We start from the raw sequence: 27948 nt of genomic DNA, 5'->3' as shown, positions 1-27948 counted from the left end.
TCGAGTCCAAAGCGATCAGTTCTATTTCAATCACGCATATCCCGAATCCTAGTCTTAAACACTATCGTGTATTTTAGCAATAGTTTATAGTAAATACACCATCCTTTTACTATGCTATCGATCCATAAAAATGTGAATGACTCTTTTTCCAATTGATTATTTCCAAAATTATAGAGAGCAACTCAACCAGATGAATGACATCGAGAAAAGGAATACTGAAGCTTCAATTAAATATCGCTTTTATCATTTTCCATTGAATAGAAGTCATCGAATTTTATAGTTGTATCGAGCGTACACCACACTTGGAAGCAAAAGGGCTCCGTGAAGAGTTAAATACCAAGTGTTGAATTCGTGGTGCACCTTCCCAATCCATATCTCAAAGTGAGTGAACCCCCCGTAAGCCAAGCTGTAATAGTTAGTCGAACAAGGGTTTTACGATAACCCTGGATTAGTTAGGCACGGGCTTGAAACGAGTCGTCACAAGGATTACTCATGAATCAACCTCTAATCGCAATACCCAAACAGAGAAGTCTAACCGAAACGTTACATTTTTTAATCTCCAATTTAGTTTCCAATTTTAATAAGAAAAGAAAAAAAAACAGTGAAAAACATGGAAAATTTGTTCCCAAATTTTTTTACGGGAAAAATCTTAACTAAGAAGTTGTGTAGGAATACTAAATTTCTATTGATTTTTTCCCTTCACATGGGTATATGCTAGAATTTTCGCTTGAATTTTTTTTCATAAGTAAAATACTTTCTTATGAAACAAACCTTATTTTTTTGTGACCACATAAATTTTAGAGCATTCTTTATAGAAAATCAAATGATGTTCGTGTCAAGAAAAATGGTTGCACATACACATGTTTCGTTACATTCAAATAAATTTTCAACAGGAGATGAGCAAATACTTCGCATAAAAATCTATTTTACATTTTGCACCTCATATAGGACAGAGTGATTTTATTAGTGTTTTTGAATGTGGATTTACTATACAAAGCTACTTCAAATATTATTACAATAATTCTACGTATAATTCAATATTTCTGATCCATTTTTCAATTATCATTTTTTTTTTCGATTTACAAAAATTCACGATTTTTTTTTATTCCAGGAATTTTATACTTCAAGCAAATGCAGCGACCCAAAAATTTAAAAAACGTGATAGTTCGACAAAAACCCATCTTTAATCACGTGATTCAACTGTAATCTGTGATCTGTTTCGTTATCAGTCGACCGTGTATTTTCCTAGAAACATTTACAGTTTTCGATACAGAAGAAAATGGCTCTGACAATAATTGAGGTGAAGTTTATATCGATGTTGACAATCGGTGTGACAAGTTTCATCGTTGGACTAATCCCAGGATGTTTATTCAATCGAGGAAGAGCACTGCAGACGAGACTGTACTTATCAGCGCTCCTGTGTTTCGGTGGCGGAGTGCTTCTAGCTACATCAATGCTCCACATGTTACCAGAAACAAAAGAAGATTTGCCAGACTACGGGGAACTTGTATTCTGTTGCGGATTTCTACTTCTTTATCTTGTTGATGAGATTGCACATTATTTTCTTATGAAGGGCGATGGATCAGGACATAGTCAGTAAGTTCTATGATTTTCAAAACGAGATATTACTGTAAATGGAGTTATAGAATAAGATATGTTCCTAACGTAGTTGATGGATATCTTGCGAATACAAAGGTCTACGTGAATTTATCACGGGACCTATCTCGTACGAATACTTATTTTAACAAACTTTTTCCTAAGAATGAGAGAATGAAAATTTTAATTCTGATTAATTTTTACTTCAAGCCTGTACAATTGTACTCAAATTAAGGCATATTTTCTCTTTTTAAAAAATAATCTTGGCTCTAGACTTCGGAAATTTTGAATTGTTAAGGGGATACGTCGGTGAAATTTAAGAGCCTTGATTGGGCCTTGGGTCCCATTGAACAGTTGTTGGTATATGACGGAATATGGAAATAACTAAGGGAAATCGCCAACCCGACTGATTTTGCCCCGTACAACCACGAAAAACTTCATTTTTTCATGTTTTTACCTTCAGAATGCTCCTTACGCCGTAGTTTTCATACGATTTTAGCTTTTTTTTATATGTTCGTTGCACTCCGAAGAACAAAGTTAAGCATCTGTTTTACTTTATTGGCAATAGATCATGAATAAATGAATTTTGAATTTCATGAATTTTTCGCGTCTCTAGAATAGAGTAAATAAGAATCTTGTGGTTGTTGAATGAAGAACGTCAGGGTCCTCAAATTTATAACAGTCGCATTCTTGAATTAGTTATTTTTCGTGCTCTCAAATCAATCTACTCAGCTTCATGAATCCTTAATTATTCAGGGAATATCACAAGACACATTGACTCAGAATTTTATCCCTTTCGAATAATTTCAGTTCAAGAATGCACGGGTCTTCAATTCGAAAACCGTACGGTTCTGAAGTTTGGGATCAAGTAGATTTTTGGTATTGAATTTGGGGGATTTTTCTTCTGAAATTAAGCAACACTCTGTAGGAGGCTTTCTAGAACCATAAATTTCTTAAAATTAATAACTTAATTCTAGAGACTTATTTCTTCAGTGATAATTTAAAGAATTCTCCCAAACCTCCCATTTTTAAGATATTCAAATAAGCAATCTCGACTTTTCTGATATTTCTATAGCTCAGCTCGATTTTGTCATGACGGCTCTGTCTTAAAAAAACTTGTACAAAACTGGATGAGTGAAAACAGTCTCCTCAACAATATTCATTATCGGAATAGCCCACTGATCAGTCAATCATGACGTGCAAGGAATAAAAAATTCACGTTGATTCCGTAATCATTTAAAACATGAAAAACAAATCAGAGGAAATGTGGACAAACGGTCCCTTCAGTTGAAAACATTCTCGGAAATTGGAAAAGTCTCCTGGAGGATCGTTTGGATCGATTGGATGTTTTCTTTCAATTTTAAAACAAAAATGGACTTTCTGGCGTTTGCGGCGAGGGAGTGTTTTTGTGCTAAAAGTTTGGACGCGCATATAGCACCGAAGCTATTGATGGTAGATAATGCCAGAAAATTATATCCTGTGCTTTTTTCTTCTAACTATAACCGTTTCGGCAGCGTAAGACGAGAAAGGTCTCGCAGGGTTCTAATTTTGCAGTTTCCGATTTTTAAAAACAATTTCCCTTAAAGCTAGCGTCCCGAAAACTTGGCATGTTACTTTTGATATTATTTCCTACTAAATGCAATTTTTTGCCCGGTGGCTTGACGCAGTGGGTAAGTTTGTTGCCTCACATGCGAAACGTTCCGAGTTCAAATCGCGACCGGGTAGAATGGTGCGATCTAACCATTTAAGGATAATCGGGCCAGCCCGGACGGTTGGCCCGCCCAAAAAAAGCAGCCATTTTTTTCTTTTTTTTACGTATTCTTTAAATGATGGAAAAAGCGTGTGCAAAGTTTCAGACTGCTGGGGAGCATGGTTAATTTATTATGAATTTTTGAAAAAGTGGTCATTTAACCCGGGATGTTATGGAAATCACCAGAAAAACTGCAAAACCCAAGGAAAAAATGCAGCCAAAGTCATGAAACTTTAGACACGTTTAGAACATGTGATCAATGATTTTTTGAGTGAAAAAGATTGTCGCCTAGGACCATTGTTTATTAATAATAACGAAAAAAGTACTGAAAAATGAAATTTCTGCGCACGCAGCCCAAACGAGCAGCCCGATCGGGTGGGGGTAGCGCGGTCTATTTAAACGTCTCTTGAGAGAGAGCGATGAAGCGTTGTGATTGGAGCTCCCTCGAGCGAGTGGTACCAGCTCCTGGAGAAAAAAAAACTACCGACGATGTTGCCACTTTTTCACATGGATTAATATTTTTTCATTTATTAAAAAAAAACAATGTGGAAACCATTCAATGCGTGAAACAGATACAAATAAATTTGATTAGCTTCAAAAATAATTTTTAACCGGAGATACTCCCTAATATTGCCTGAATTTTGAATCCGAATGGGAAATTTTTTTTTGTTCAGCGATTGGTTTTCTGCAGGAAAACAATAGAACCCCCTCCGCCTCACCTCCTACATTTCCTCCTCGCCCGATTATCCTTAAAGTCTTGATCATCATCGCAGTATACCCTAACCAGGTCGAAGTCATGTAAAATAACGATAAAAAAAAAATGCAATGTTTTCGTTCAGATCGAATTATATTTGATTTCGATATTGGTTTTTGACTAAACTACTAAATTAACTTCTAAATTGATTGCAGTGGACATGATGACTATTCCCACAATTATGCACCAACGCGCCGCGCCTCTTATCAAAACTGCAATGACGGGTTCCTTCATCGGAATCCAGAATTTGAGCCAAATGTGCTCAGTGCTCACAGTAATTTTTTCACGAGGAAGAAGAATACTTATCAATATGGCGCACTTTCTACTGCGCCTCAGCCCCTTGATGAAGAAGAGTCCTTTTTGTGTCATGGACCACACGTGGAGCCTTGTGCCAATTCCAGTACATCTCACATTGCACTTGCGCTAGCTCTAACCATTCATTCGATATTGGAGGGACTTGCCATTGGTTTACAGAAGCAAGTCGATGAAGTTTTTCTGCTAATAGGAGCTGTAGTATCACATAAACTGGTGATGGCTTTCTGTTTGGGCCTGGAGCTTGCAGAATCTGCAAGTACAGTTTGCAGATACATTTCTGCGATGTTATTCTTCTCCGGAGGTTCATCTTTAGGAATTGGTCTGGGGATGTTGGCGTTCAATGTAAGTGAAATGTGTGGACTATTGAGAGAAAATAATATATTTCGATACGAGTGAGACGGAACTTCCACGAAGGCTGCCAATCACACGAGCTGACAATTCCTGTCTCACATGTATCGAACAATATTTTTCGTTATTCTGGCCGTAAGGCAGCGATTTACGAACGCGTAGCTATGGCCAGAATGACAAAAAATATCATTCGACAGACGGCCTAAAAAAACTTTTGGCTCGTGGGATCACTCACCTTCGATGCCTTTGGCTCGTGCTATAAACCTCCCATGAGCAAAAAAACATACTCCGCACTCGTATCGAAATATACTATTTCATCACACTGTCCGTAAAACGTCGTTTACGACACTTTATCTTCGGCAAATGCCGAAGTATGACGGTATTATGAAGAAAAATGATGTTCGTCACTCGGTCGAAAACAAGTAAAGGAAAAGACTTTTTCCGCACTGATCTTCACTTTTCCTCGTCCGGGGATTGGTATTGACTATTCCCCAAACTCGTAAAACTGAAAATCACTACGGAAAAGTATCGATCACGCCTAGTCCCATGGGTTTTTTTTACTCACGCGGTTGGCCAGTCCTCGCCTCCGGCTCGGACCCCATGCAGGATTTGCCAATATATACAATGCGGCCAAACATCGGTCCAATATCCGGTCGCCGAATATCGGAGCGCGATGAAAGACCAAAAATCGGCCCAATATCTCCTCGCCGAACATCGGGTCCCCGATGGAAGGCCAAACATCAGCCCAATATCTGCTCGCCGAACATCGGGGCTCTGATTAAAGGCCAAACATAGGGCCAATATCTGCTTGCCGAATATGGGGGCTCTGATCAAAGGCCAAACATTGGTCCAATATTCGGGCACCAAACGTCGGGGCCCCGATGAAAGACCGCTCCACGGGCGATGATCGGAACCGACTTAATATTTGTAGATTATTTTTCGAATAAATGGATGGATAGTATGCATTCATCTTCTTTCCTAATATACAGAATATAGATATCGATACCCCAAAATGAAAGCCTAAATATTTGAAGAATAATAAGAATTAATTGTAAATTAATTAATTAACTCTTCTCATCAGAGTTACACTTTCATTAATTAATTATTGATAATCACATTCGCGGATTCAAACAAACACACCATGTGGTAGTTATATCCCCGAAAAAAATCTGTCTTCATAAGAAATTTTAGGTAGCTCAGTGGACAGCGCACTTGACTACAGATCAGAAGGACCCGCGATCGAATCCCACCGGGGGCAATTTTTTATTTTTTTAAATTCCATTTTTTTATTGTTTTATTTACTGGAATGGATAAGAAGGGTTATAAAAGTATTATAAACTATTGGAACTAATATGTATGAATGATTTTAAAATTTTGTTTCACCGATGATTGGCTGATAATCGACGCCGATATTGGCCGTACATCGGTGTCTAATATGGCCCGAAGTAACGTCCCAACGTTCGGCCGAAGATCGCAACCGATTATCGGGGAACTCGGCGCCGAGTTTGGCCCGATGTTCGGTCACTTTGTATTGCCCTGCATGGGACGCCAACTCCACGCGAGTAAAAAACCCCATGGCACTCGCCCTGAAATATACTATTCGTTGATAAGTAAACGACAAGGCACTTTTCGGCACGAGGTGAACGTAGCAGCAGTATTAAAATAGTATATTTTGATACGAGACGGAATTTTTACGAGTATGAAATTGGCGACCCGAGGCGAAGCCGAGGGCTGTCAATCACACTCGTAAAAATTCCCATTTCACATGTGTCGAACAATATTTTTTGACAGTGATGTTACGTTCAGTGAGTAGCCGAACTGTGCCTTTTTTGTTTACTTTTCCTTTACGAGTAAATGAAAAAGTCCTTTTCCGCGCAAGGTGAACGTAGCAGCAGTGTCAAAATAGTATATTTCGATACAAGTGCGGTAAAGTGTTTTTTGGCTCGTGGAAGGTTTATAGCACAAGCCGAAGGCTCATATAAACCTCCCACGCGCCAAAAAACACTTTTCCCATGAGTATCGAACAATATTTTTCACCACGATGTGTGGAAAAGGGACGTTTTAGGCACGCGAACGCACGCAAAGCATGCCTAAAAAGTTACTTTTTCGCATAGCGTGATGAAAATGTTAGTTATACAGAAGTGGTGTTGATAATTGTATCTGTAAATAGATTTTCATCTAAAAAATGATAATATTCTAATCTTCAGCTAGAAACAGCGTCAGGAAAAATCATTTTGTCAGTTTTACAAGGACTGGCTGGTGGAACTCTCCTCTATGTAACAGTGAGTGAAGTTTTACCCCGAGAGAGAGCACGATGGCATAACAGTCCGAGACGCTCATCTGGTCTCGTCCAGTTCTTCTCAGCGGCCTTTGGCTTCGTTGGGATATTCTTCATTAATAGATACTTAGGTAATTCATGAAAAATGTCGTTATTGACTTACAGCGAGAAAAAGTGGATTAGCTTTGGAAAACAAGCAGGGTGGTGAGCCTATTCGACAGAAGCAATGTGACCGTTACTTTATGTATTATTAGTCTTTTATCTTTTTACCAATGGAATTGGTAGAGTGAACTACCCATTCCATTGGTAATAAGTTTCCGAATGGATCTGTAGGAATCGTAGGAATGATTTTTCCCCTGAAAATCGTTCCGGCAAAATTGTTCGCTGAAAAAATGTTTCCTATATTCTCTTTTTCAACGTCAACTCCCTCTTTTCATCGCTACTCTATCAAGTATTACATCACATAAAATAGAAAAGAACATCAATTTTCATTACAAGACTTTAAGGCATTCTAGGGTCTTATTCTCACCTGCAGGATTATCATGTGCATTCCGTAAACGAAATTTCGTTCAAACCCAAATCCGTCTTCGCATAAGTCGAAAGTAAGCCTCAGAGGCGAAAATAGTCGATAAAATGACGATGTGCGACTTTTTAGAAAAAAAGATTTTTACATGAATTGCTCTATATCAGGATGTATTGAATCGATCGACACAAAATTTTATACACAAGTGTGACTCAATAATACTAATTAAGAGCCAGAATCTCAAATGTTTATTCCAAGTTTTACACGTATTATGGGACGCCATATTTACTCTCAATTGAAAAAATTAGAAAAACGTGAATATATCTCAAAAACTTTGTATGAGCGGATATTCATATTTCATTTTAATTGATCTTGGTAGGGGGTGGCAAGACGAGTATTTTGGAAAAAAAAATTAATCGGACAAGTAGTTTGGGAGATATTGACCAAAACATTTTTTCACAAAAAGTTGAATATGTTCTAATCCACTTGTCCGATTTTGCCTACCCACAATCCCATCGGGTAATATCATAAGAGCTACAATTTCTTTGAAAATCTTTTCTAAAGCTAACTCATTTCTTTCTCTGTGCTCATATTATTTCATGACTTCACTGTTCATACCAAAATCGGAACTTAATATGAAAACAAGGAATTTCTTTTTTTCAGAAATTCACCATTGAAGACCGTCACATTAATGATTGTGGGTTGCAGAAGAATAAAAAGATTTAAATTTGTAATATTATTCAGTAATTTTGACATACAAAACTTTTCAAATGATTACATAGTGCATGATTTCATTTACTGTTTTAATGGCACATTGAGGATTACATCCGCTGCTCTTTCCGCCATCGCAATTATCACGGAATTAGGCGTTCCAGATATTGGAGTGGGAAGGATACTTGCATCAACGATTCTTAGTTTTTTTATGCCATGTACCCTAAAAGGAAAAAACCACCAGTAATTATTTTAAATTATTGCATACTATTCTAAACGTTAATAATTGATACCAAAAAGAAAATGTTTTATCCTTAAGGATATCCAAGTAGTTTACCTATTTTTTTCTGGGGGCAATCCTCTTCAGAGCTTATAAAATAGACCAAGAGTATTTTTGAGGTGCAATATCAACTTCAGTTTCCAAACATTTTTTCGAGAAAGGGATTTTAAAAAAATGAAATTTGACACATTGCGTCCATAAGAAATTCATTGAAGAAATTCCTGACAAAATGTATTCAACAATGAACAAGAAGTGGGAAATTGCTTTTGTATTGAATATAGTATAGTTATTTTTGCTAATCAATTGGCAATATGCTTCTGAATGGTTATTTTGCACATCATTTCGTTCTATCATGTATAATTCATTGCTTATTTCACTTGATTGAATTGAATAAGATTTCTTTCTAACGTTATCATCATCATTATTCTTATCATCCATTTCTTCTATATAACCAATTGTCTTTTTACAGTGCTATCTCTCTCATCGGCCCTTCGATCAAATGTTGATAGAAAAATATTATTTATGTATCCTTGAATAAATTTGAAACATTGAATTTTAAGAAGCCATTAGAAAGCTCACTTTCAGACAAATTCATGAAAAATTCGAAATTTTCAACAATCATCATAAAAATCACATCAACCAATATAGCTGTCGTAATCATCTTTTAACTTCAACTTAGTATCAGTGAAACGAACATTTTAAGCTATGATTAAATTCATTTGAAACATGATATCCAAACATGCCAGGAATTCTGATTTTCAAAAAATACAAAATTTTTCTAAATTTTCAAAGAAATCAAAATAACGATTATTGTTATCGCCTTCATCTTCGAACTTGGTCAAAAGGATACCCAAACAAATTTTTTAAGCAATCATTTAAGGATTTCAGAAATTTTTTTTAGGGGATTTTTTAGGGAACTCAGTCAAAAGGACATTCAAACAACTTTGTCAATCATCATTTAATCAATTCCGAAAATTTTTTTAGTTATCGTGAAAAACCTATTTTTGAAAAATCTAAAAAATTGAAACAATTGATAGATGAATTAAATTTTAATTAATGGCGATTGATGGGGCTCAACAATACCTACATTTGAGGAAAAAAAAGATGCAATTACATTGATTCATTAGCGAACAATCGAAGAAAAATTCGTTTACAGTCGTTACCTAAAGTTCTGAAACAAAATACATAGGATGCAAGTTCAGATTGTTTTAGAACTTTCGTAAATTATTGTACAGTCGAGCACTAAAGTTCGTGAACAACCTGAACTTGTATCCTATGTATTCTGTTCACAAACTTTAGTGTTCGACTGTACATACGTACGCATACACATACATACGTACCGCCACGGTCAAAAAATTACATGTTCGGCCTTTTTGGATCATAATAGGTCGATATAACATGAAAAATCTAAAACTTAAATTTGAACGATTACAATGCTTCCATTCGGAAGCAACAAAAATCCGATTATGTGTGGGGATTGCAAGATTGTAGACAAAACTGAAATCTTGTTTGAAAAAAGTTTCTAAGGTTGAACAAAGTACTCGAATATCCATAAAACATTTTTTGGGGCACTTTTTTCTAAATTAAGGAATGAGGAGAAAATATGGCAATTTTTCAATGGAGATGTTCAACAGAAAATATTTTATAGAAAGCATGCAGAATTCCGGAAGCTCCTGAAAAAATCTAGAATATTCTCGGGCTTTCAGAAAATTGGCCAATTTTTTCAGAACATTTTGAGAATAAATGAGAAATCAGAGAAAGGAAGTGTATAAAAATGGTTCTCATTACCGTAACTTCCTATCAACAACTGCTTCTCTATCATCGCCCATCCTACAACTACCTCCCGGATGGTAGGCAGTTACAGCGGAGTATCGCATTATGCACTCAGAGTAATTTTCATCTCTGTAATTTTGTAAAAAACGTCGACAGTCTTCAATATCAGGAGTGTGGATCTTGGGACCTAATTTTTGGAAATCTGAGGTCTCTATTACATCCAAAACTAAGTTAACTGCATCCTGGGTGCAACGAACGTCTTCGGAATCTTCTAAATAAGCTGGATCGATTCGAGGAGGGTCCAGAATCGTATAAGTATTCAGAGTGATGTTTCCTCGAGATTGGGGCTGTAGACAGGTCGCCAAGATGAGAACTCCTTCTTGAGTGGAATTATTATATGAGGGGAAAACACTTCTGAATACCTACAGAATAGAGGAGAAACGTTCATCAGTTTGTCTTCATTGAAACAATTATTAACAAAGAAATTCTCGACTTTAGTTCCTATAATTGTTGAAACCATAAGGAATCATAATGATGCAAATAGATAGATAAGAAAAAAGTATTCAACGAATTTTGTTTTTGAATCACTGTATTACAAAGAGGAAAGAAAACCAAGGATGAGAGAAGTTTGTCTATTTTCGGTTGATTTACCGAGATGTCAAAGATCAGCGTAATTTTGTTTTCTTGAATTTACCTCTGTTTCGTAATTTGAAACGTTTAACAATTTCTCATCTTGACTTCCAACTCCAAAAAGTACAAATCCACTGTTTCCTCGAGATGCTGTACCGACTACCCCGTTGGTTGCCAATATTCCGGACTCAAAGACGAAATATTTCATGATTTCTGCAAGTGTCTGCATTTTCCTCAGGGTAATGCTTACTGGTGCCTCCAGAGAAACGTATATTGGGACATTCAGATGATCGAATAGATTCTTTCCTACTTCTGAGATGTTTTTAATCACAGGTATCTACCAAAACGAATTGAACATTTGTTTAGTACAATTTAGTAGCGAAGCGGTAAACCGAGTTAAGTCGATTTTGACTTTTAGTTTAGTTTTGGATTAATATCTTGAAATCTAACAGAAATAGCAAAATTTTTATCATGACCTCTTTTATAACCCTCAATTGGCTTTACAAAAAAAAATCATGACAAAAAATTATCTCTTTTGGATTCCGAGATATTTGTCAAAAACTGGCAAATAGTCAAAATCGACTTAACCCGGTTTACCGCTTCGCTACTGAATTGTAAGTTTTTGTGTACTTGAATGAATTGCCAGAAACATAGCCCATAATGCCATACCCCCTTCCGTGATGATTAACAGTTCGATGCAATTTCATCATCGGATTTTATGTTTTGGGGGGTGAGGAAGGCGAATTTGTTTGGCATTCATTATGAATAAATTCGTCTCTAATTTCTAATGGGAAAATGAAATCTCACCAAAACCGTAGAAACCACAGAGAAATGTCTCGAAAAAAGGCTCACGTCTTTAAAATACGAGAACGAACGCGTGCTACAGCGCGCTGTAATTGTAACAGTCATAATTGAAAATCTCAAAACTAAATTAATCATGAATTAAATTTGTCGCCTCAGACGACTGGAACCAATGAGGAACAAGTGGATAATAACATTTTCTGTATATGGGTATAGTTTATGTTGCTAACATATTAGCAATATGCTTCCGAATGGATTCTTTATTTTTGAGATTTATTACTCTTATTTTTTATTGTTTTGAATAGTGACACCGGTAGCAGGACAGTTCATCCCCAAACTTTTTCATTCCGGGACTTTTCATCCTTCCATTTCATTCTAGGCCATTTCATTCTGGGATATTTCATCCTAGGGTTTTTTGATCCTTATTTTGGAAAAAAATCTTTAAAAAACGACTTCAGAAGACAAAATTTTCGAAAAAAAAGACCATTGAAAACAAAATCTTGTGATGAAAATTGATATTCTATTTGATTACGTTATTCGCATTCTATTTCATTATGAAACAATTAAGATAAAAATTACCAAAAATTGGTAATCGCAGCATGATCTGCATCCATTCTGATAGGCACTGGACTTCCATATCACTTTATCTGAACCGTCACTGCATTTATAAAATGTCATGGAACCCTTAATAAATAGTTATGCTGTTTTCATCATCTTTGCACTTCATCGAGAAAGCATCAAAACAATCTTTTTGAGCCATGATTTCATTGATATGACTGTTAATTTTTCCAGTTTATCATGAAAAAAATGAAAAAAAAATCTCACAAACTATATGCTGTAGCTCAACAGTGATAGATGCGATCCGCATCATATTCTGATAGAATCAAGAGGCTATCAATACAAATTTTTTAAGCCATGATTCATTTCATTCTGATAACAATTCTTGGACTGAGGGTCGAAAAATAGATTTTTGAAAAAATACCAATATTTCACAAACTCTATGAATAATTCAACTTTAATTGGTGTCGATGAATAGAGCCTATTAACGTCTATATCCATGGAAAAATTCATGAAATTTCCTGAAGCTCCTATAACGAAAATTGCGAAAAAAATTGAAAAAAGTACACACACATATATACATACATACATACATACAGACACCATCTAAAAATCGCATATTTAGACTTTTTAGACCATATTTAGTTACCCTGACACAAAAATTTGGAAACTTAATTTTGAACGATTACAAACCTTCCATTCGGAAGCAATGAGCGTGACAGACTTGCGAGATATCGATAGTTATCAGCTTTAAGTGTATGTTCTTTTTAAAATAGGAACCTCCCACGAAATCCTCAATGTTACATACTTGATTTTGTCTGAGCTCCTCGAAAGGTCCAACTCCGGAAACCATCATTAAATGTGGTGTATTCACGGCTCCAGCACACAAAATTACTTCATCATTTGCTGCAATCCTTCCCAGTGTTCCATCCTTAAATTTTGCTTTTATCCCTTCCACAGTTTTCTTATCGTCATCAAATAAAATCTGAAAGAATGAATAAAGAAATCATTATAACCCGTTTGCCTTGATAAAAAAATAGCGGAGAAGAATTTGGATCTTCAAAAACTAGTTCTACTATCTTTTTCAAAAGTGTAGTCCGCAAACTTTGAAGACTTCACAAAAAAAAATCACACGACTGTGGAGCCAATTTCATTCGTTAGATTGATTATTACTCTACTTCAATACGGCGTTTCATTTTTTTTTTCATTTTCACCTTCTTTCTTATCATTGCTCGAATCAGTGCTCTCGATGAGAAAAAACATTTGAAGGTGGCTGTAACTGTATGATACACCCGTAAGATTCTCAAGGTGGACACTGTTGAGGGCAGCGGGGGTAAAAACGTGCAAATTTCTCTGAACGCACTTCCTCGCGACTTTAAAATTTTTTTTAATCCCTCACAAATTTCCTCAAACATTAGTTTTTTCTGAATTTTTCGGATAATCTGCCAATTTTTCCAAATTCTATTTTTTTATTTCTCAGAAACTCGCGAATGTTCTGGACAGTCCGACGTTTTTGTGATTTTCAATTTTAGAATTTGAAAATTTTCTTGAATGTTCAAAAACCGGCTAATTGTCTTAATTCCCCGCATAATTCTATAATTCTCCAGAAAGTTCTCCAATATGTAACACATCGCAATAATTTATAGCCTAAGTTATAACGGGGGTCCTGAACTAATTAACCCCTGACGTATGGGGTCCCTGCCAGGCAGCGACCTTAATCTACATAAATAGACGACTCTCTTCGAAATTGAGTATTTCCGAAAATTATCACCTATTTTATTCTGTGCCATTGTGCACGAATTATCCCCATTCGACCCCGTTGGTCTGCTAGCTTAACGCCACAATTTCAAAAATCGATTTTTTGGCCAAAATATTCAAACAGAAAATTTAATTTTTCTGCAGAAAAAAAGCACATAAAAAGCCCATATTTTTGATCTGATTGCCGACCCGATTCGATCACCCTGGTCAGCTAACTTCACGGAGCTTTTCCGAAACTGTGGATAATAATTTCACCAGACACGCAACATGGGCAAGAAGGATACTGTAGGTTCAATTACATATCGGTTTTGTTATTATCCATTCATCAAAAGTGATCAAATTTGAGGGGTACGTGAGGGGTCAACTGTGAAAATCTCCTTGAAGTCCGTTCTGTCATTTTAACGGGGATCGCGAACAAAAGTTTCTACTCGGTTCAATAATTGAAGCGTCAGGAGCCAAAGGACTGCGAAAGACATTTCATCCTGGATCTTATATCAGATGATGCACCCTAATTTTTTAGATGTAAACAGAAAAAAAATCTTTTTTTTCCCCATCGTATTTTCTCAACACGTCTCCGAAGACGTGTCTGCGTCAATGTCGATGACGATTGGATTGATCTAGAAAAATTTATTTACTTTTGCAACCAAAGTCTCCGGTAAAATGTGAAGATTGTTTCGGTTCCAAGCCGGCTGGAGATAAGCATGATAAGTGCTAAACCGTTTTCCTCGTTTTATAGTATTTTCGGCGTTTTCGATGATGACATCACCATTGAATTGCGAAGTACGGATCCCCATGAATATTTTTGTTAGCTCTCCTTCTACAGGGATCCCTGGGACCCCCATGATCCTCGAAACTTTATCAAAATACGGTGCTAAGTTGTGATAGGACCAGCCAGTAGGCCATTGTCTGTAGTCCTCCGGTTTTCCGAAGGAATGGAGCAGAAAATTCATCTGTCCGCTGCCTCCGAGGCCTTTACCTCTAGGCCAAGAGGCTTGCTAGGAAATAATTAAGAAGGAATATTAATGATATGTATAACGCCAATTAAAATATTGAAATAATGAAAGAATTTGAAGGACTACATATTTAACAGTCCGCATTTTTTAATTGTTTCAATTGGATAGTAAAGTCAGAAAGCGAGATGAGTCAACTATTCGAGATTCGTTTCCGTAGACGTGATTTCAATTCATGATGTAAAGAGATTCAAATGAATGATTCACGTGATTTTCATGACTTCTTTTTGTTATTACATTCTTCGCTGGTCGTCGTGCTGTGACCGCAGCGCCGCATAGCACAAAATTGTATACCAATCCATGCAAGAAATTTTTGAAAATTTAAACACCAACTTTCAAGTAGCGTGGACGAATCCCGCAAGAATTTTGACTATGAATGTTATTATCAATTATTTATTCCTCCAATAAGTTGAGTACTCCGTAAGACAGGCGACTCATGGAGGTTTAGTAGAAAAATTTCAATACAGTAGACTCTCCCTAGTTGCACGCCCGTTAATTGTGCGTCTTCCCCCAATCCCCTTCTCGGACGCTCGAGCACTGCCCCCCACTCTCGGTTGCCTTATCATTATCGCTTTCTTTTCTCCAACGTACGTTAAGGATGTTTATCCAAAAGGGCAAGTATTCGAAAAAAATTTTTTTTTTCACCTGAGAGATGGAGTTATTCCGTTTATCTTGATAAAAATTTCAATCCACCAACCCACGTTTATTATTTAGAAATGGAGTGGACAAAATGCACCAAAAGCATGCGCTAACATGCGCTTATATGGGATAGAATCTTTCAAATATTTCCTCTTTTTGCGCGGGTACCCCAATTCTTTTTCTGGCCATTCATTTCAGTATAGTTTTGCACATTATCTGCTATTTTTGTTTCTATTTTTAGAGTCTTATAGTAGGCGAATTATAAATTTCAACATAAATCCCATAAGAGCCCGTGTATAAGGTAAAATTAGTTTATTTATTTCTGGCGAGACTATTGCGATTAATTTTTTTTAATATCGAAGAAGTTAGTTTCATATGGTCTGCTATCAGTCAAAAAAATTATGGAGTTTTCCTTGAACATGAAAAGATAACATTTGCTGAAAATGGTTAAACATCCTTACCACAGAGGTCCATATAATTTTATTCGAAAATAAAACTATTGATTCCCGCTCATTTTTCTGACAATTTAGATCGGCAGTGGTTGAGGAGTGGGGCCCGGTGGAAATGTTGCGAATTTTTTGGATGGTACCCTGTGACGAGGCGATTCTTTATTTTTATTTGTTTTTATTTTACACTTTGCCCAACTACAAACTGCCCCCTAATTACTAAAATCCCGCCACCGTTGGATACCCCTTCCCTCGATCTTCCCCTCATCACCCCTCTACTCCCGCCACTGGACATCACGAAGACATCAGCCGAAGAAAGACAACAGTTCCGGCCCTACCGGANGATACATCGAGCTCATCCCAGCTCTAGTATTGGTGCCCAGGAAACCCCGAGGTAGAAAGGAGGCTCTCCAGGAAGACGCCCTGCCATTTGGAAGGAGTGCAAGGCGCCGGTGGAATTCCACGTGTTCGCCAGAGTGAAGTCCCATCGTGAGTAAGAGTTACCCCCCTCATTTTCCCTCTTGATCCCACAATATTACCCTTCATACCCCTCAACGGTGAGCCTACACTCTTTGTTTCTTCCCCATTTAGTTATTCTTTTCATATTTAGTTGCATTCCCTCGACACGACTAGCTTCTCCCCTTTTTCTGCATTAGAGTCACTCCCCTTTTTACGTGTACAAAAGTTGCCTGGCCTTACCCATAACCCTAGATCCAAGTAAAAGGCATTTCAAACGTCTTACGACGATCTAATCTGTAAATTACTAGAAATATAGATATTTAGTTAATTTTATCCCTCATTTGTCCTCATTATTTAATTGCCCTAAATCCCCCTTTTAGGAAATAATATTAATTAAATACTGAACGGTCACACCCCCTACAGCCCTTTCGATGCACAACTAGCGAGAGTCTACTGCATTTCATTTTACAAATTGTCTTCAATGGAAATTTTTGTTGATAGGACTTCTATACTCTTCAAAATAAGATTTCTATTTTTGTAGGACTTTAAAACAAGGTCATTCAAAAAATTGTAAAAAATGTGACACAGTTCTCATAGCGCAACTAACTGAGAATTAAATGAAAACTATAGTTTATGTTACATCACTAGTTTACTAATGAAAAAAATACAGTTATCAAGTAACTACGAAATCACTAGGAGATTAATTATCCCTTACTCCTTCGGTGCTGTTTATCATTCAAAACTTGAAATTTGTATTCCATTCAACTAGAAAGATTTATAAAAAAACAAAGAGAACTTTCATCGAATTCACGTATTTCAAATTTGTTTAACTCGGAGAATTTCTAAAATTTCTTTCTTGAGATTTAAATTCAATATGTAAAATACATGTTTTACAAAACCCCTCGACGCATAATACTGTGTTTCCGTTTTATATGCCCAGTCGACAGCAGTTCCCTGCATAAGCGGTGCGGCAAGAGGGACAGTTGAGAGCCAATTGAAGTACCCTCCAGCCTCAACTAGGAGCACACTTTTATTCGGTAGCTCAGACAGCCGAGAAGCTACCACACATCCCGCAGTGCCTGCACCAACTGCATTTTCATATAACCGAAACCGAGAACAGTGCAATGAAAATATAGATCAAAAATGTGTGGCGAATAAGTGGTAAAATTTTAAATGGTCTTACAGACTATTTTGTCAAATATCGCCGAGATATTTTGATAGCATTATCAAAAATCCTTAGAAGATGTAGACGAATAAATCCGCCAATTCTGTATATGAAAAATTGTCTCCAAATTTGGAAAGTATTTTCGCTTCCGAATAGAAGCATTGGATACGTCCAATTTTGATATTATCTAACGTTGATTGGAAATGATGTAGAATGGTCTGAAACATAAAAATGCGAAGTTTGGCAACCATGTCTGTATGTGAGCATGTCCACTGCCACCAGGGTTGGGCATATCTCGCAGATGGAAGTTTATGACGTGACATTGTCAAATACCGGTAATTTACCTCTGGGGCGTCAAAAATGTCAAAAAGTGTTAGAAAGCTCTTTACAAGGAAGCTAAGCTAAAAAGTCACAAGGGTCAAAAGTGAGAGGCACATCGGCCGGAAATCGTCAAGATCAAACGATCACGAGGGTTATCCTCGCGAAGGTTAAACATCGCAAGGGTTATGCTTTCTTAGGGTCAAACGTCGCAAGGGTCAAACAATGGAAGCAATCCTTTAATTTGGAGGATGAAACTAATAAGAGGGTCAACGGGGGACGCCAGGCGGTACAATTACAAGGTTCCAACGGTCATAAAGTTTAAACAAAAAAAGCAAGTAGGTTCGCAAGGGTCAAACAGGTCACGGCCTAGTTATCCTGATTGACCCTTATGATTTACCTACTTTGTGATTGTTTCTTGATCGTTTGTGATTTTCCTGCTTGCCTGCGTCTTAATTTTTACTCTTGTGATTTTTCAACTTATCTCTCCTGTAGGCAGAACAATGACAAGGGTGGAACGATCATGAATTAAGAAAAAATAATCTGAAACTATTCCGTTTGGTCTTTGTTGCAACAGCTTATGATCATTTGACGCTCGCAAGTTATGATTGTGACGTTTGACCCTCGCAAGTTATGATTGTCACGTTTGACCCTTGCGAGGTATGACCTTTGCGACGATTGACCCTCGCGAGGCATAACCTCAGTGGGTATGATTTTTTCGAATTTTGACCCTTGTAACTCTGACAGGCGGTATTCTCGGTAAAAATCTCCCGGTTCCACAAGGTGCTAATAGATGGCGCCACATAGGTTTTTGACAGGTCAAAAAGCCGACAACTCGCCCGGGTAATTTACCTACTTTATGACCGGTCAAAAACCACGTAATTTACCTAAGGTAATTTACTTGCCCAACCCTGACTGCCACCTTTCCGGTGGTCAACTTTTAGAAAATTGAGTGAGTGGTTAAAGTAAACCCAAAAAGTCTGGAATTTGATCAGATTGCAAGTTTTAATTAGGATTAACTCTGTGCAAAATTTCAGCCTCATCAATCTAATAGTTTTTGAGAACAAGCGATTCGTTTTTAAATCGTTTTCCTCAAATAACGTTCAGCACTAGTGGACCGATTTCGATTTTTTGTTTTCAAAATATTTGTTTGGGTGCCTTCTATCTAAATCAATAAAAACATATAAAGTTTTCGAGCTATTACCTTTTTTCCTTTAAAAAAAAATCTTGTGCGCGTACGCTTCAGTGGAATGGGGGGGAGGGCTTTCATTTTTTATTCAGCCATGATTATACATGTCGAATATTATCTGTTAAATATGAGATTTTTCTCATAGTATTTCAAATTTTTTGACGTGGATACGTCTATAATTTCGTTTTGGGGGTCACTCGGCGAAAAAATGCTTATGCAGCCGCGCCATCTATCGGCGATGCTTAAAAGCGTAAATTGAGTTTCTTGGTTACAGCGAGAACTGAGATTTTCCTGAAGACGAGAGTTAAATCTCCACGGCAAAATTGAGTTTCCCAATAAACGACTATCGATGGTTTAAAGCTAAAGATGCCTCTCGTAGAGTACTTCTTCCTCTTTCCTCCCGTCCTTTCTCGTTTTCGAATTCTGATTCTGCTACTCTGCTACCCCGCTCCTTGTTCTTCTGCTGCTCGAGGCGAAATGGCCCAGGCGGATTGGGTGCACTAAATTTATAGAAAGTTACTGCGCAAAAACTCACCATTGACTGAAGAGTCAATAGTGGGAAGTTGGAAATCTGATTGGCCGATGAGTCGATGGTGGGGAAAAACCTTCTGATTGGCCAATGAGTCAATGGTGGGGTTAAAATGATCCAAGGCCGAAGACAGTGCCATTTCTCAGATAAGGAGCGAATGAATAGACAGCATTCTTAATCAACTAAGTCTTTTGAGAACGATTTCTCATAGTATAAAGTGATTAGAAAATTCGAAATTTTTTAAATTCTCGAGTATTTCCATGGAATTCGTCAATTAAGCAGATTCTAATTATGAATCACGAATTTTTCAATTTTGAAATTCTTTATGAAATTATAGAGACGTATAGAATTGAATATAACATTAAATTCTTGTGACGAATTACGTTAAAAAGGATACTGCCAATGAGGATTTCGGTCCATAGACGTATCCACGTTAAATCTGACGGCTGTATCAAGGATACAGCCGATTAGGATTTTTTTTAATGGTTCCTCGGTTTAATTCCTTACCAGCGGATACCGTGGCGGACACATCGACTCAATACCACCCCTTCTCAATAAAAAAGGGGAAATCCCCGAAAACTATAAGGTACCGCTCTGTCTTCAGGTACAACTTTTATGATGTGTCCACCACGTTGTGCCGCGACCATCCGATCCGCTGGTACGGAATTAAGCCGAGGAGCTATAAAAAAATATGAAATATTATGAGAAAAATTTCATGTTTAACCCTCCTGTAGTCGCACGTCTTCGCCGAACGTCGTTGGTCGCGCGATAAGCGCTGCACCGTCCGTACATTCTCGAGTGCAGCGTTGCCAGTCCCGACCCTCCACTCCGTCCACGCTGCTTGGGACTACCACGAGGGTCTTGGAATTTCCACTACGAGAGTGATCGGACGGTGAGCGCTGCGCTAATCGCGCTCGACAAAAAAAATAATTGAGAACAAAATTGTCAGTGCATGGCAAACCTACCGTGTTTAATCTCATCAGAACATATCATTTGAGGAGCTCGTAAATAGGCAGAGCGTAATTCATCACCTTTCTAGAGATATCGTGAAAATAGTAAAAACGACGGCGTCCAGACCATAGCGCGACCATTGGAGGGTTAACAGATACTATTCAATATGTAAACTCATAGGTGAATAAAGAAGCAGGGTAGAACTTCTATTCGGCAGAATAGGAATTTACCCCAGAAAATATTCATGTGTTAATCGTCTTTTTGTCTACCAATTCCATTGGTAATAAGCTTCCGAATGGATCCGTAGCAATTACAATTTTAAAAATGAGAATTGGCAATTCCTATTCAACTTCCCGATTTTATCTGATGGATATCTTTAACAACCTAAAGAATATATCATTTTTATTTTCCATTTTTTTTCATTTATTAATTTTTTAATATTCTCACTTTTTTGGAATGTTTTCTTCAATAGTATCAATCATAAAGAGTAGTTGAAGTTAATTAGCATTGCCAAAACTATTATTCTGTTATCTTTAATTCTATTCCGCCAACGCATCACGCTTTTTTGGATTTCTTTTTATCGTCTTTTTCGCCACAAAATCTTTAATAAACATTCATTTATTATGAAACAGACTAGTATTTAACAATATGATATAAAATAGAAATGAGCATAATTTAATGTTGAATGACTTTTAAGGAGGGACCCCGGTGAAATTTGAAAGTCTTCAGTGGATCTGGGGACTTATTTAGCGACTTTAGTTATATGATGGGATATGTTAAAAAGTGGAAAAAATCCCGGACCCAATCGGTTTTGCCCCGTACTTCCATGGAAAACGTCGTTTTCCGTGTTTCTACCTTTAAAACGTTCCTCGTTCCCCAATTTTCATCCGATTTAATTTTTTTTTTCAAAATGTTCGTGAGACTTTACAGAACAAACTTAAGCTTCCGTTTTACGATCCATTATATAGATCATGAAAAAATTGAAAAAAAGGGGGTTTTCCTTCTGATCGTCAACTATTCAAAATAAGGATTTTTCAGGCATAATGCAAAGACAATCAGAAGGGAAAATCCTTTTTCAGGTTTTTTCGTTTTTTTCCGTTTTTTTCATACACACATGACATGCTACATCATTTCCAAGCACAATTAGAAGATCGTAAAAATAACCGATCACAAGGCTTCCATTCGGAAGCAAAAATGAAAGCTATCCCCTTCGAAACTCTTGGCTATTTGAATACTAGTGTTTATTATTAGAATATTTAACTTCCAATTTATTTAAACGCTTTTTTCTCGATTATCTCTCCAATTTTTTTTATGTAAACATCAAAATATTCTTTCTTATCACGATTATGTGGATATACTTCTCCGATTCCACTTACCAAAAATTTTTCCAAGTTCCACTGACGAGTAAAATTTTTTCAAGTCCAACTCTGAGATAAAATTTTTTCCAAGTTCTTTGGACCACGAAAGTTTTTCCAAGTCCCAAACATTTTAAAGAGCACTGCGACAACAGAACGATACTAGTCTTTATATGAATATTTTGAATTCTATCATCAAAATTTTATGATTTTATCGATCTCCCGACCCTAGAAACACGAGCAACACAATGTCCCCTCAAAAATAATTGCCTTGCAGCCACCGACCTAGAAATGCAAATATGCTGCGCGAGCATTATGCCAAAATCCACTCGGATGCCCAATGTCGAGGAAGCCCGAATGTAAACAAACGAATTGCAGGTGAAATTCATCACATAGCCCCCCTCCCATACCAGTATCGTCACTTATGCTCGCATCTCCCCGCGAACTCGTTGCCATATCCCGAGTGGAAATGGCTTCAGGCCCACCTGAAGCATGATCAGAACTTGATCAGGTTTTTGTAAGGTTCGACTGATCCGGTGATTCCTGATGAGAAGCTGACCAAGTTCTGATCCAGCAGATCGGATCCGAAAAACTACAGGCGGATTCGGATCATGTTCTGATCAGGTAGACAAGATCAGATGATGTCTGATGAGAACCTGACCAAGTTTTGATCCAGTAGATCAGATCCGAAAAACTTCAGGATGATTCAGATCAAGTTCTGATCAGGTAGGCACGATCTCACCCTGAGGTCGGCTGCCTGACCCCAATTTGATCAAATTCGGATTTGGTGTCTTTGATCGGCATTTGAACGGGGTCAATTGAAGAGAAAATGATCAGATTCAGACCCGGTCCCCCTGCCATTAATTTTAATAAGTTTTCCAGATAATTTAATTAACTATTATTATACTATTCAAATTAAGTTTTATCAACTATTATCAATAATTATTTTCAATCTTTAAAAAGGATCATTATACTATAATTAAAATAAATTAAATTAATTTAATTTAATGAATTTAATTTAATTAATCAATTTAATTAACAGCCAGCCCTTCTCAAATGTACAGAAGGGAGGGATGATGATGTCGTAAATACGTATTAGAGGAGTATCAAATTTACACACAAATGATCTTGAAAAAAAAAATCACCAAATGTCTATTTATTTATTAGAGTTATTGTTATTATCATTATTATTATTCATTAATGAAATGAATCCAAATTTAATTGAACATATTCTATCTCTGAGAGTACACACGCACATCCGCGAGATCAGGAATAATAGTAAATTCAACGAATACACCGATACAAATCATATAGGCCATGTACAGTTTACTCAATAGTAATAACGTGATAGCGTAGTGGTTAGGGCATAGGATTAGCAATCATAGGGTCCCCGGTTCGATCCCCAGCAACGGTAAAAAATAATAAGCTGTTTCAGAGGTAATAACAGTAGAGATTCATTAAGAGAGGCAGCTTATGGTGAAAGAATTGAATTATCTTTTATTTTGGATTAGTTATAATTGATAATTGTTATTGACACANGTTAGGGCATAGGATTAGCAATCATAGGGTCCCCGGTTCGATCCCCAGCAACGGTAAAAAATAATAAGCTGTTTCAGAGGTAATAACAGTAGAGATTCATTAAGAGAGGCAGCTTATGGTGAAAGAATTGAATTATCTTTTATTTTGGATTAGTTATAATTGATAATTGTTATTGACACAGACAGACAGGTCATTCGGTTTTCATACAGTTGACTTGATCAAGTTCGGATCCATTCGTCCTGATCAAATCCGGATTGGTCAGAGGCGTAAAATGTCTGATCAAGTCCGGATCCGTCAACTTGATCAATACCTGATCAGTGTTCAGGTCTAACCTGATCCAAACTTGATCAAGACCTGACCGGAATTTCCACTCGGGATCATCAACAAACTCAAAATTCGATCCGCTCCTGGACCTGACTCCATCCCTACCGTTTAAAACCATCAAAAGCACCCTCTCTGCCGGTTAGCTACCGCCCGATTAGTCTTCTTTCGATTTTCGCCAAGATAGCTGAAAAAATTATACACAAGCAACTTCAAAGAACAATTGAAGAATTGAATTTAATTCCCCACGATCAATTTGGTTTCGGAGCAAAACATTCCACCGTTCAGCAACTTTTACGCATTGTAGACAAAATAAAAACTGCAGCGAACAAAAAATACTGCTCAGCGCTTCTGTTATTGGACAGCGAGAAGGCATTCGACTCGGCTTGTCATGATGGGTTAATTCACACTTTAATCAAACTAAAAGTTCCCCTATATCTATGCAAAATTATTCAATCATATTTAGAAAATCGTCATATTCGAGTTCGAGTGTCTTCTACGCTTCCCAATCCAGAAACCATTGTTGCAGGCGTCCCACAGGGCTCCTTACTATCTCCCACCTTATTTAATTTATATATCGCATCATTATTCTCTGGTCTTCACGACCGGGTACTTATTGCGGGTCTTATTGCTGGGTTCGCAGATGACCTTGCGTTTGTCACGTCAAGTTCGTCCTCAAATTACGCGATAAAATCATTGATAGCAGCCGCTGAAACTACGATCTCCAAACTAGGCGATATCAAAATTAATGTTAACGCTGCCAAAACAGAATTTGTATTATCCACTACCTCGAAATGTTATACCAGTTCCTTTTATCTGGAAAATAATCAAATTAATGTATCCAAAACCGCGAAATATCTTGGTATTATCCTTGATAGTAAACTCCTGTGGAGAGAAAAAGCAAAAGCAATTATGGGTAGGCTCTACTATTTGTTTAAATCGAAGGCCCTCTCAACTCAAATAAAAATGAAACTTTATAAAGCTCTGGTATGACCAGTGATAACATATGCCTGTCCTATGTGGCACAATGCTGCCCCCACCCATCTAGCCAAACTCCAGGTTACGCAAAACAAATTCCTTCGTGTCATAAATAACGCCTATTATCGAACCACAATTAAGTCCCTTCATGAAATTTCAAACACCGAACCCATTTGCGATTTCACCTCTCGCTTAACATCTAATTTCGCTACCAACCTCCAGGAGCATCCAAACAAGTTAATAAACAAACTCAATCCCTGTAAAATCTCCCGTTGGCCAACTGACCGCAAATAACCTCCACATATACCTCTTCCTCCCCAGCACTCATCATGCTTTGGGTTTTTCTACCGCTTTTCCCTAATTGTATCCTCAATAATTAACCATATAAGCTCAAGATAGAGATCTCCACAAACTTCATGAAATACATGCATGTAAAAGCCCACGGGCTGACGCTGCGAAAAAGAATGGACATCAACATTGTAAATACACACTGTACAAATAGCTATGTTGAATAAAAATCTTTAATCGTTAATTTCCCGACACTTCTTCGTGCTTGATGGACCCTAAACATTTGACAGACACGAATGTACAAATAGGCGACTTTTGTCGTTACGATTGGGTTGTCGTTGCAAGTACATATTCTCTTTATCGTCCTCAGTCTTCCGCACTAGAGCGAGGTTAAACAACAACCGACGATAACGGGAAGATTTTTATCGCTCCTGAAAAGTGGTGAAGACATGGAAGACTAGAGTTGTTGCAGAAAAAATTCGAAAACAAAAGAAATCGCCTCGTTTGAAAATAGCGGGAAGATTGAAACGACTAATTTTTCGACTCGGGGGACTCTAACGGTCTCTCTAGTGCACACACCTACATACGAACATTTTTTAAAAACAACTTCTTCATGTTTCATGACATTTCTAGGCATTTTCTTCCAAAAATTAGGAAATCGAAAAAAATGCCAATTACATAGCTTGTATTTGAACTACCATGAAACGTGTATCTTCATATCTGATTTTTTCAATCAAAATACATTGAACCGGTGTATAAAGCAATTCCTTAATTTCACTTTTTATGGAATCCGTAGTGCAAGAAATTATAAAATCATTCGGGGATTAGTAGATACGGTATCGTTACGACGGTATCGTAATTCTTCATACGAGATTCAGATAAAAATTACGGAACGCTCTGGATAAAGTCCGTGACAGTTCCGTAAAATTTCCTACAACCACATTTCGCTCCGGAATTACGGAAAAGATACGTAATTTTTATTGAATATTTCTCTCCGTATATGTCCGTTCTGAAGTTCTATTATGGGTTATAATAATCGTCTCGTTTCTGAATCAATGCTTAAAATTTCATGCACATGGAATTCATTTAAATATTTCTGGTCCAGACTACAAATAAAACAATATTCAATTGATTATAACTATCAGAGAAATAGACCAAGGAAATGTGAAGTTCACGCGTAAGTGATGATGGCGAGTTATTATTATAATAATAATTGTTCATTACAATGAAAGGTATTATTTTGGCCGGTATATTCATATTCTGTATTTTCACCGGGCTACTTAACTCGGTCAAACCTTAGATGTTTTTAAGGTTTGACCGAGTTAAATAGTCCGGGAATAGTACAGAATAATAATTGTTCAAACCCGAAAATTACTCCTTGGACAATATCTCAAAATGCCCAAGAAATAGAGTGTTTTTTTTAGATTTAGTAGGGTAAGCTACCCAGTAGATGGACACTTTCCTATAGATGGACGAGCTACTTTTGGATAGGAAATTACGCAAAAAAATGCTGAAATGTGAATTATTGCTTTGAATTTTCACTGTCGTTATTAACCCCTGAATGACGAGTTTTTTAGATCATTTTTTTTTCAATTGCTAAAAAACGAACGTCCATCTACTAGGCGGTTTTCTTAGGCGTCCATCTACTGGGCAGTTTACCCTAGATGGAAAAATTTTCATACAAGATTTTTTGTAGATCTCATTCTCTTCTCTATAAAAAAGATTTATCCAAAAATTTCTCTATCGTCTTCAGATTGTGAGATACTTTCGAAAAACTAATTTTTTTGGAGGATTAAATTTTTTTTCTCTCCATTTCACCTCCGACTTTTTCAGAGCACCAAAAATAAACATAGATTTTGGTCAGAAAGTTTTCTGAACTTCACGCTGAAAAGAATAAAAAAATTAAAAAGCACGGGGAATAATCTGAAAATTTCTTTGTGAGTTTTCCATGCATATAAACTTTTTTTTTCAAACATTTTTTTTATATTCATACTCGATCATAATTATAATTGAATAGAATTGAAGACAAAGTTTTTAGAAGAAAAAAAAGGAATCTTTAATATCTTCCCCAATAATTAAGTTGGAGAACTCTGGTTGCGCTCATTCTTCTTGTTCTGGACAATACTTTTCGATAACGAATAGCAGAACAATTTTGAAAATTTTGGAAGCAATTTATTATACGGAATTGGCGGATTCGCTCATATAGATTGTGAATATGAACAAAAAAAATGGCATTATTCCCTAATAATTGATAAAGATGGTCAATGAATATAACATTTTCATGAATTACAAAATTATGTAGAAATTTATGAACTTAAGAACAAAAATCCAAAAAATAATTCTTTGCAGAAAACTTGATCGGTTGTAAAAATGTTTTCTGACGTTTTTCGAAGAATATACTAAATTCCAAGGTATTTTTAAAGTAAATTGTGAATAATATTGAAGGCATCAAAATATCTGAATACTTCCGTGAGAAATTCAGTTGGCTGAATGTCGATGCACTGTGTTTCTCACCCACTATATAGTCGTAACGATCTTCCGGATATTCAATAACACTCGATGGTCGGGTGACATTATAGTGATATAACAGCGACACTAATAGAACAATTCCAGAAACGAAAACGTAATTCCACATGATGGTAAAAATCACTTGAAGGCAAATTGTCGATATAAAGAAAAAATTGAT

At 36.7% G+C, this 27948-nt stretch overlaps 2 protein-coding genes across 6 annotated transcripts; one reads left to right on the top strand and one right to left on the bottom strand.

Moving 5' to 3' along the window:
* On the top strand, positions 1–17782 carry LOC107045557 (zinc transporter ZIP1). Of its 4 annotated transcripts, none has more exons than XM_015267859.2 (6): positions 1–89; positions 175–381; positions 1112–1596; positions 4256–4757; positions 6971–7172; positions 17570–17782. In XM_015267859.2, exons 3-6 carry the CDS (start codon positions 1280–1282, stop codon positions 17614–17616), a joined length of 1068 nt encoding a protein of 355 aa, XP_015123345.1. In that variant the 5' UTR covers positions 1–89; positions 175–381; positions 1112–1279; the 3' UTR covers positions 17617–17782. The 4 variants fall into 4 exon arrangements, with proteins under 4 accessions (XP_015123345.1, XP_015123348.1, XP_015123347.1 ...); XM_015267862.1 differs by lacking the exon at positions 17570–17782 and adding an exon at positions 8228–8338; XM_015267861.2 differs by lacking the exons at positions 1–89; positions 175–381 and adding an exon at positions 464–529.
* LOC107045556 (neither inactivation nor afterpotential protein G) lies at positions 8286–27948 on the bottom strand. Of its 2 annotated transcripts, XM_015267858.1 has the most exons (7): positions 27777–27948; positions 17515–17717; positions 14711–15070; positions 13126–13302; positions 11023–11295; positions 10344–10750; positions 8286–8498 (listed from the first exon to the last, which is right to left on the bottom strand). In XM_015267858.1, exons 1-7 carry the CDS (start codon positions 27895–27897, stop codon positions 8360–8362), a joined length of 1680 nt encoding a protein of 559 aa, XP_015123344.1. In that variant the 5' UTR covers positions 27898–27948; the 3' UTR covers positions 8286–8359. The 2 variants fall into 2 exon arrangements, with proteins under 2 accessions (XP_015123344.1, XP_028982465.1); XM_029126632.1 differs by lacking the exon at positions 27777–27948 and having other exon boundaries at positions 17524–17651.

Source organism: Diachasma alloeum, unplaced genomic scaffold (assembly GCF_001412515.2).
Source record: "Diachasma alloeum isolate Michigan unplaced genomic scaffold, Dall2.0 Dall_scaffold_00999, whole genome shotgun sequence".
Classification (NCBI taxonomy): Eukaryota; Metazoa; Arthropoda; class Insecta; order Hymenoptera; family Braconidae; genus Diachasma; species Diachasma alloeum.
The sequence above is the reverse complement of the archived record's forward strand: the minus strand, read 5'-3'. Positions and strand labels throughout refer to the sequence as shown.